The following is a 10,022-nucleotide window of genomic DNA, read 5'->3' as shown; positions in this document are numbered from 1 at the left end:
GGGGGAAGAGCCTTTCCTGATATCCAGCCTAACCCACCCCTGGCCCAGCTCCAGCCATTCCCTGGGTGCTGTCCCTGTCCCAGAGAGCGGAGATCCGAGCTGCCCTCGGGAGGAGCTGCAGACCCCGAGGAGTCTCCCCTCAGTCTCTTCCAGCTGAACATTCCAAGTGCCCTCAGCAGCTCCTCCATGGCCCCTCCAGACCCTTCCCATCCCCGTGTTCCTCCTTCAGATGCTCTCTGGGAGCTTTGTAAGTGATTTTTCATGGAGACTCTTTACCCTGTGCCCAAAACTCCTGCCTGTTGCCTTTCCACGTGTATTTGCAGTATTATAAAGGTTTATACTTAAGCCATGTTTTAATCAGTGTGTTTGGGTGGATCTCAGCAGAAATCCCAATTTCCTCAACATTTTAAAGTCATGTTTCATGCAAACCCCAAGGGATTGGGTAACAAGGCTCATTCGTCACCCAGCAGACTGTTTGTGAGTTATTTTTTGTGAATGACAGCATGCAAAGACTCAGCTGCTGGTTTAGTGATAATCCCAGAGGAATCCACAGCGCTCTGTGGCAGAGTAAGAAAAACAAAATAAATTCTTGGCAATCCCTGTGGGTTTTGGATGTGTCAACAGCATCACTGAGGTTGGAAAAGCCTTCATAGAGCACTGAGTCCAACCTGCGACAGCAACACAGCATCAAAAACAACAGCAGCACCCAAATGTTAGACCTAAAAATGTGGAAGAAGTAGGCACATGAGGCTTCCTGTGGGAAGAGCAGATTCAGGTCCAGCAGAGCTTGTCCTGCCCTCCCTCACCCCAAGGCAGGGGACACAGGGGATGGCAGTAAGAGCAGGTTGCCAAAAGGATACAAGAGACACGAAATGGAATTAAGGAATTTGGGCAGGGCCTTGGGGTTGAACTGTCATTGAAGCAGTCAGAGTATGGGAATGGTGAAGTGGTTACAAGACACACAACAGAAACCAAAACCACCCCATTTTTTCTTAACAGAAACCCACTGATTTATCCCATAGCCCAGCTGTAGTGAATCTTTGAAGGTTTTTGGATTGCTCCATTTCTTTCTCCCTCCACTGCCAGATGTGGGAAAATTTAGAATTTGAGGCACTCAAGGAGATCTGAACTAAAACCCAAAGGAAAACAATTAGAAATCAAAGATGCTGAACAGCCAACAATAAAAACTCTGTTCTGGTCTTGATCAGCTGCAAAATTAAAGAGCCCATTGCATTTCTCATTGCTCCATCCCACAAACTCGACTGTCCGGCTTGTCCAGCCACTTCAGCATTTTCTTCAGGTGTCATCTGCAGCAATTTGCAAATGATGTTCTCTGCTCTGGTATGTGGCAGGAGCTGCTGTGCATCTCTCATGCTCTGCCAAGTTTGAGCCAGCAGGAGCTGAGAAAAAGCACCCATGTGGGAAGGTGCTGCTCTCCAGCTGCTCCTGGCTCAGTAATTCCATGTCAGAAATTATCAGGGACAAACTGGAGCCCCCGGGGGAAACGCAGGGGTGGAGTTTAGACCTCGGACTCAAAGGTTCTTGAATCACTCCTGGGGCTGCAGGAGGAATTTGGTGTCTTCGGTCTGGCCCACAAGCACAGCCCATTAAATATCCCAACCCACCAAAGCAGAGGGTGGGAATATCCGCTGAGGCTGGGAGGCAGAAAATATCCATAAATCTGGATTTTCTGACATCATGATGAAACCTCAGAGTCTGCCTTTGTTTTCTCAACTTGATCTTTGTTTTCTCGTTTTTTTCAGTCAAGGTGAGCTGTTCCAGGAACCTTTTTAGGTTGAAGCCTCTGAGCTATGAGAAACTTGTATGATATTACCTGGCTCATTTGCATTTTCCTGCTGTCCAATTGCTGGGACCTGGTTTCCAGATAAACAGAATTCAGAATGGGGCTGGATTTATTGTGTGCAGCTGTCCCAAAATTTTCCTCCTGTAAGCCCACTAAGGTCAGTCATTCACAATTTTAATTCTGGGAAAATACATTCCCATGACCAATTATTAAGTAAAAGACACAAACTATAGTGAAGATAATAAGGATGTAAGAGCAGAACAGAAATTTCTTTAGGTCTGAAAGCCTGAAATTTCTTAGAAGAGACTGATTAATGATCACATTTAAATGGCAGGATTTAACAGACTTCTACAGTCTTACATTTTACCAGATTTGTTTCATTTAGAGGAAAAAAAGAGACCGATTTGGGGGTCAATTCCAGAATATGATGCCATATAGTGGGATACAACTTTTGTATTCCAGGCTTTGGATTTTTATCTCTAGACTCAGCCCCTGCTCCACCACAGTTTTCTGTAACTTGGGAAATACTTGTTAGTAATGGATGCAATAAATTCTCTAGGAAGTTCACCATGGACAAAAAAAAAAAAGAGTCAAGATTTATTTTAATAAACAAGGACACTGAGTGGCTGAACAACATACAGGAACCAGAGTTGTACAAAGAGGGAAGAAAAACAAGCATTTAAAAATCAGCTACAAAACTGGGAGAGTCGAAGCACTGCCTGGGAAAGCCGAACCCTTTGGGGAAAATGCTAAAAGCTTCTGGGTAAAGGAAAGGAAACATCTGAACACGGGGGAGAGACTTGGGGCATTGCCAGAGGATTTGAACTTTAGCCATGGAGACAAACAGCTGCTGAAGGGCTCGTGTAAAGCAACAGGAACAGTTCTGCTGCAGGGACAGAAGTGCCAGTCCCAGCCCTGAAGCAGTGAGAAGCAGCAATGAGGGACCAGAGCTGGCAATTCTCCTTGGGGCTGGGCTTGGCACAGGCAGGATGGATGAAATCCAGGGCACGGGGCAGTGTGGAGCTGTTCTCAGCACTCTCAGCAGAGCTCCCTCAGCAGGCCCCTGCCTGCTTCATGTGCAGGGCCCCTCCGCTCCTCCTGCAGGGAAAGGAATGCACATTGCACACAGAAGGCTTCACCAAAATCCCCCCGAAACCCTCTGCCTACAGAGGAGACAATAAACATTCCTAGCAGGCATGAGGGCACCAATCTGTAAACGGCTTTCCTTTCAAAATCACATCTTTTATCCCCAAAACCAAGATATTGCCAGTAGCACTTGGGAACTTCTGTGTGGCCGGAGTTGGGTGCGGGTGCTTTGTCAGGCCTGTGCTGCTCGTTGGACTCTTTACTGCCCAACTTCACAATTCCTGCTGCAATGGGAAGCTCTCACCCAAATATCACTGTCATTTGTTTTCTAATCAATTGGACATTATGGTGGGAGGCACAATTCTTGTGTAAAGGTAAAGCAAAGGAGCAGAGAAGTAACAAGCCTAAAAAGAAACAGCACTTTTGTGGAGTGGAAATCCCTGGTAGCTCGGGCAGTGCCAGCTTTTGGCTGGCAGCTCTGTACTCACAGGACGGCCTTGCAGAAGGAGCATTTGTTGTTGTAGGTTTTGCCATCGGAGCCACAGAAGGGTTGGTAGAGCCTCTCACAGTAAATGGGCCTCCCTCTCTCCAGCCTCCTGTACTCACTGCAGTCCACCTGCAACGAGGGCAGCTTTGAGTCCCTCGCATGCTCCACTCACCACAGAAATCATGAACGTGCCACATTTTGGGGCATGCTTTGGAGCAGCGCAGCCAGGGAGGCGGCACCACCTCTATTAGCAGCGGCTAAGCCCCAAAAATGAAAGGTTTCTCATCAGAGGTGAGAGTGCTGCTGCCTGTGACAGGGCCTGGGCAGGAATGGAGCCCCTGCAGGAACACAGCCCCTCCCCAGCTCCAGAGGAGCGGAGTGTTGGGATTCCTTATGACCTGATCACAATCAGTAAATTCAGGGGGGATTAATTCACATCCGGGCCTTCCTTGGACACTTCAGGGGTGGAATCCACCACCTCCCTGGGCAGCCTGACTGCCTCTTTCCATGGAGAAATTCCTCCTGATTTGTACCAATATGGGCCCAGCTCTGTGTGTGGGTGAATTTTCTCTCCCCACCACTGTCTGTTCTGCCAGGGCTTTCCTGCTCACCCCAGGAAGGATTTTTATTGCTTGGTTCCTCATTTCTTCCAAACATTGACCCCAGACTACTGAGAGAGAATTAAAATCTCCAGGTACCCGATTAAAGACCTAAAAGTCATCAAAAAAGCCATATGGAGTCATCATCAAATAAATACTTTTTAAAATCTAGATTTCTCTGATTTAAAGTTTGTCTTTGCCCCGAATGCCGAACAGGTGAAAACATCTGGAAGTTGTCAGGGCAACTCTATGGGAACCCCATATCCCAAACTCAGGGATTGTTCACTGAAATCTCAGTAAGTTGGCAGCATTTATTTAAAGTTTAACACACTTTGTCCTGACCTCATGTTATTATATTCTAATTTCTGATCTCATATTATAGATTTTTATCCAGAAAAAAGGAAATCACTCACCTCATTCTGTTCGGCAGCATCTGCGATGAAACAGAATCACAAAAGAGAAAATAAAACCACAGTTAATGAACACTCAGGTGCAAACCAGGACCATTTCACTCAGCAACACTGAATATTTTACCTCCTTAAATGTCAATACTGACAGAGCTTTCCAGTTTTTAATAAGGCCCAGGTGTCCAAACCTATTAAACAAATGGATTTTGGTGCATTATTTACCTTAGAAACTTCTGTCACCTGTTGGAGCAGCCTTTGCTGGAGGAGGGAGTGGAGCCATTGTTCCATTTTTCACCACAGAACCATCGACAACCCAGGAGTCAATATTAAATGTAATGTTCAGGATTAACTGGTGGCTGAGCATGATTGGGTTTGATTCCTGAGTTTGTCAAAAGCTGCACGGGGCTCTGAGCAAATCCCATGTCCCTTTTATATTGGGGTTTGCTGTCAGCAATGAGGTTTAAAACACACTGTTAGCTCTATATAACCATGATAACGCAATTTGGCTCATCATCCCACTTTAGGAAGTGTTTCCCTTGCTTCAGCAGGGATTTTAAGCCGATTGGCTCCTATTTTTACCACATTCCTGTAGGACAGAGCCCTGTTCTCAGGTGGGGCTTCAGGGAGCTCCTTCCAAACAATGCTAATTACACCTCCCACAAAGTAATCAGCTCCTTGGCGTGGCTCCGTGCTGCTGACACATTTGGTACTTTCTTTAGGAATGTATTTGTCCTTCTGCTGTCCCATCATCATCATCCTGGGGCTTCCAGGGGGTCAAAGTTACCAGGGAGGGATTTCTGTGCAGAAGGAGCAGGGATGTGTTCTGGAGCAGAGCTCTAGCACTTGTTTTTTGGATTAAATGCGGATTTTTTTTTGATCTTTAAAGGTTAAACTTTCCAAAGGTGTTCTGGAGCAGAGCTCTAGCACTTGTCTTTCGGAATAAATTTGGCTTTTTTCTGATCTTCAGAGGTTAAAGTTTCCACACAAACTTCCTTTTATAAACCTGTTTACATCTTCACATCGAATACAGCTGTTCAGTATAAAGAAAATGAGCAGAAATAAAGCTCCAGGTCAAGTTCCAGCTCTGTCACCAGAGGTTTGACTGAGTTTTCATTATTCTGGAATTGGATTTGATTTAATCCACTCCCCCCAAACATTCAGATGTTATTTTTTCCTCTCGCAACCTTTCAGGAGCCACTCTGCACACGGGAGTGAATGCAGAAAAGGTGTGGCTCGGAAAGTGTTGATTCATGAAGTTTTCAAGCAGACAAGATAAACCAGAATGTTCAAGGAAGAGATTTCCTGGAATTCCAATGGAAGGAATATTTATTATTTTCCTGCAGTTAATGAAACACCGAAAGAATGAATTATTTCCATCACATTTCATTTAAACTGCTGTTTTTCATAAGAATTTTGGGGGTTTTGATGAATTTCAAAGCAACCTTTTCAGAGCTACTCAACAGATTACTTTGTTCCATAATTTTAGGTTCAACATTTTCATTATTTTGCTGCTTTAGCATTCATAATGCTTTTGAACTTCTATACTACCTGCAGAGGTGTGGAGTCTTTCAGTTATTTTAAATGCACTTATTTTTCTCTAAAAATATGTTTTTACTGCAAGTTTTTAATACAAATAAAATAAGCAGGTTAAGGCTGAAAAAATTCCTCCTAGATCCCTATTTTTTAGAGCAACCTGTTCCTCAAATCTCTCTGCAGCCTGGTAAAATAACATTAAAAAGAGGTGATTCCCAGCTGTTTTCTGTGGCCTGAGCAGCATCAGCTGTCCCCTGCTTGGTCAGTTGGGCAGGGAAAGGACCTCACCAGCTCCCATCTCCCTTCTCAGATAGAAATTTAAAAATAAATAGATAAAATGAGGTGATTCTGAGGCTTCCCAGTTGTTTTCAGTCACAGAACGTAGCTCTGAGTTACCCCCAGCAAGGAGCAGATTCCCTCCACTCCAGCCCCAGCTGGATAACAATAATAAATTATTATGGTGATAAATAATAGCATTTTAAACAGAAAAATCCATTTTCTCCCTCCCACCCAGAGCAGGAACCACCTGAGAACCTTCCAGTGTTTGGGAGAAAAATCCCTGAGGAGCCAAAGGGAGTTACTCACGTGCCAAGCACAGAGCTGCCAGCGCCAGGAGCACGAAGGTGCCTGTGACCTTCATGGCAAACACCAACCCTTGGCTGTCCCAGAGCCTCTCTCGGGTCCCTGCAGTGTCCCCAGTGTGGCCATGGGAGTGTGGGAGCAATTTATAGCCAGGAGCTGGTGATGAAATGCCTGTGCGGGTAATTAGGGAAGGTGTTGCCGTGGGCAGAGTCAGTGGGATGTGTCCTGTGCAGGGAGCGGGGTATGGGCACGGGGCAGGGCTGGGTGTCCCGTGTTGATGGAGCAGGGATTGTTCCTGGCTGAACCCAGCCTAATTAACTGTTCCAGCTCCAGCGGCAGGGCTCTGACTCAGGGGTGGGTGCTCTGGTATTGCCATGGGAACTCAAAGCTGAACGTAGTTCCCAGGGAGAGATAATCCTGCCTGGATGTTTGCCTAAAGATTCATCCCATGAATGCTTCGTTCTTATTCTCTGGGCACTTTGGAGCTGGTTTTGAGCTGAGCTGGTCGTGGCCATGCACTGAGCCCTTAAGGCTGCTCTGGGAAATCTGTTCTGCTTGAAGCCCTTCACACCCAACCCAGAGCATCCCCCAGTGCTCCTTTTCCTTTCAAACGTCCCCAGTTTGGGATCAGGACCAATGTTTGGGGGGAGAAGATGCCCCGTGGCACTGCCTGGCCAGGGGAAGAGAGGAGTTCACAGCCCCCCGAGCATCCCCCAAGCACCAGCCCAGCCATGGACACATGGAGGAGATTGCTCTGCCTGCCCCTCTGCTCCCATTTCCCAGAACAACGGGAGGGATTCCTTAAACAAATCCAGCATTTGTTGGTGACTTAACCAAAAGGCAGCAATTTCTGTCTCTTACGACAGAGCTGCGAGGGGGCCCCAATGGAACACTCAGATCTGAGGCTTGATTTTCATAAATCCAAAGTAATGTGGAGTTTGGAGGTGAGAGTTTGGTTTCAACCCATCCTTCCAGAATTGCCTTCTCTTAGTGATTTACCATCTAAATGTGCAAAAATCTCCACAGGAGAAGTCCCTGCTCACCACCACAATTCCCAGTTTTTTAGTGCTCACCTTCCCTCATTGCAAGGTAGCCCAGGGCTTTCTCCCTGTGCAGGATTGGAGTCAGAGGTTCTCATTCCAGTAAAACAATGGCCTGGAAACTCCTACAGGAAAGATTCCAATAGGTCAGGTAAGCCTTGGGCCTCACTAACTCATCCCAAAAGGGATATGAATAATTTTGTCTTTAAAGAATATAGGTAATTAATAAATGTTTAATTTCTCATCACTTAACAGGATGAAAAACATAAATGCCATCAAATCTGAATTCCAGAATGGGCAAAGATCTGGTTGGAGCTGGAGGCCTGGAATTTTATTTCTTCAATGCCCTTCAGTGGTTTTGTTCTAAATTTTTCTTTTTTCTTAATTTGGAGGTCACTAAAGGCAGGTTGGGGTTCACATTGGGGCTGTCTGGATGCTTCTGCTTGGGGCTGTCGGTGACTTTGTGTTCTGGGGAGCTTTTCTGGAGGAAAGCCTGGCAAGGAACATGCAGAAACTTGTGGGGAGTATTCAGGACATGTCCCTGGTTGATGGACAATTATGAGCAATTGGGCAACAGGAGCAAAACCCAAAACATCCCGGAAGCACCTCCTAATCTGAAGAGTTTTGAGCACACACAGCTCTGGGGGATGTCCTGGCACTGTAAAACTGCAGCCTGACAGATCCCACTGGTTCTTGACCTCGGAATGGGGAAGGGGCCCCACTCCAGTGCTCCCAGTGTCCCGTGGGATGCAGCCCCAGCATCCATCCCATCCCATCCCTCCCAGGAAATACGAACCTCTCTCTGCACCCTGCTGAGTTGGTGTAGGAAGATTTTCCAGCTCTGCATTTGAATTTCAGTCAGTTATTCCCAAAGTCTCACTGGCGAGGCTGGAGCTGCTGTTCTGGGACAATTCTAGGCTCCCTGGCAGGGAGAGGCACTGAAATGCTGGATCAGAGCCAGTGAGGGAGCACCAAGCTGCTGAGGGGGGTGAAACACGGAGGAAAACTTGGGAGAAGTGGTTGGCTCCGTGTGGAGGAGGAGGCAAAGCCTCGCTGTCGACAGAGGAGACAGGAGCTGGAGCCCTCCGGGAGCTGCAGAGTGAAAGGAAGAGGGAACAGAGCGAATTGCAGGGAGAGAAATCCCAATTAGATGGGAGCAAAACAAATTTCACAATGAGAGGAGTCAACCACAGGGAGACATTATCCACAGAGATCATCAGATACCAAAAAATGGGTCTGTTCTGAAGTGGCCACAGAGGGTGTGGGCATCCAGGTGACCTCCATGGGCCATTCCAATGGAACTGGTTCTGGCATTCCCACAGGAAAATGTCAACTGTTGCTGGCACTTTCAGGGACCTTGTGGTGTCTTTGTCCTCATCAATTAATGTTTGACAAAGCAAACATGGGCAATGAAGTGCTACAGCGGACTGATTTGAGCTCCTGGGAGAAAATGAAGCTCCTTGGCAAACAAATGTTGGGATCTGTGTAGGAATAGCTGCTTCCCAGAGCTGGGTCAGTAAGGCCTAACTGCTGAACTCATTCTGAAATTTAGGGTAAACAAGGTAAATAAATAGTTTCTATTGAAGAATTGTGAGTGAAATTTTGACCTCATCAGCAAACCCATGAATACCTGGAGGTTAATTGTGGAACTCTCATAATTTTCTACCTTTGCCATTATATCTTGGTTTTTTCCCAAATTCTTATCCCTCCAAGTTGATCTTTTGGAGAAGAAAAAGCAATTCCATGGTGTTCCATGCGGTAAAATACCAGTGTGCTGGTATTGCCATTATATCTTGGTTTTTTCCCAAATTCTTATCCCTCCAAGTTGATCTTTTGGAGAAGAAAAAGCAATTCCATGGTGTTCCATGCGGTAAAATACCAGTGTGCTGGTATTGCCATTATATCTTGGTTTTTTCCCAAATTCTTATCCCTCCAAGTTGATCTTTTGGAGAAGAAAAAGCAATTCCATGGTGTTCCATGCGGTAAAATACCAGTGTGCATTTTTCTGAGGGTAAGAAATTTTTTCCCAATTATTATTTATTCCCAATTATAGATTGCTTTTCGTTTTGGAGCCCCAGTTGGAGCACCACTGGGATGCCAAAAATGCTGCAGCAGCAGGTCAGCAGTTAAATGCGTGGGAGGATGTTCCCTGGCTGCATTCCAGAGAGGAACCCGCTCCCACTCATCCATGGAGAGCCTCCCATGCAGGGCATCCACAGAGCTGACAAATAGCACGTGGAAAAGGTGAGAAAACCACTTTGTCCCTCAGCACCTCGGAGGGAGGGACCAGCCCAGGCTGCTGTGGCCACGGTGGGACCTCTCTCCTCTCTCCTCTCTCCTCTCCTCTCTCCTCTCTCCTCTCTCCTCTCCTCTCCGTGATCCCGGGGCGTTTATCCTGAGCTCCCCAAGCCCAGGGAGGGTGGCTGGCTCAGGGTTGTCCGCCCAGGTGCAATTAAAGCGTCAGATTTTGAAGTCTTGCTCAAT

At 46.5% G+C, this 10,022-nt stretch overlaps 1 protein-coding gene across 1 annotated transcript; it reads right to left on the bottom strand.

The window, feature by feature from the left end:
- Positions 1–2,385: 2,385 nt before the first annotated feature.
- Positions 2,386–7,596, bottom strand: SPINK9 (serine peptidase inhibitor Kazal type 9). The gene is made up of 5 exons (XM_032125288.1): positions 7,572–7,596; positions 6,502–6,669; positions 4,390–4,409; positions 3,379–3,506; positions 2,386–2,902 (listed from the first exon to the last, which is right to left on the bottom strand). The coding sequence occupies exons 1-5, from the start codon at positions 7,579–7,581 to the stop codon at positions 2,857–2,859; spliced, it is 372 nt and encodes a 123-aa protein (XP_031981179.1). The 5' UTR covers positions 7,582–7,596; the 3' UTR covers positions 2,386–2,856.
- Positions 7,597–10,022: the final 2,426 nt, after the last annotated feature.

Source organism: Corvus moneduloides, chromosome 15 (assembly GCF_009650955.1).
Source record: "Corvus moneduloides isolate bCorMon1 chromosome 15, bCorMon1.pri, whole genome shotgun sequence".
NCBI classification, from domain to species: Eukaryota; Metazoa; Chordata; class Aves; order Passeriformes; family Corvidae; genus Corvus; species Corvus moneduloides.
The sequence above is the reverse complement of the archived record's forward strand: the minus strand, read 5'-3'. Positions and strand labels throughout refer to the sequence as shown.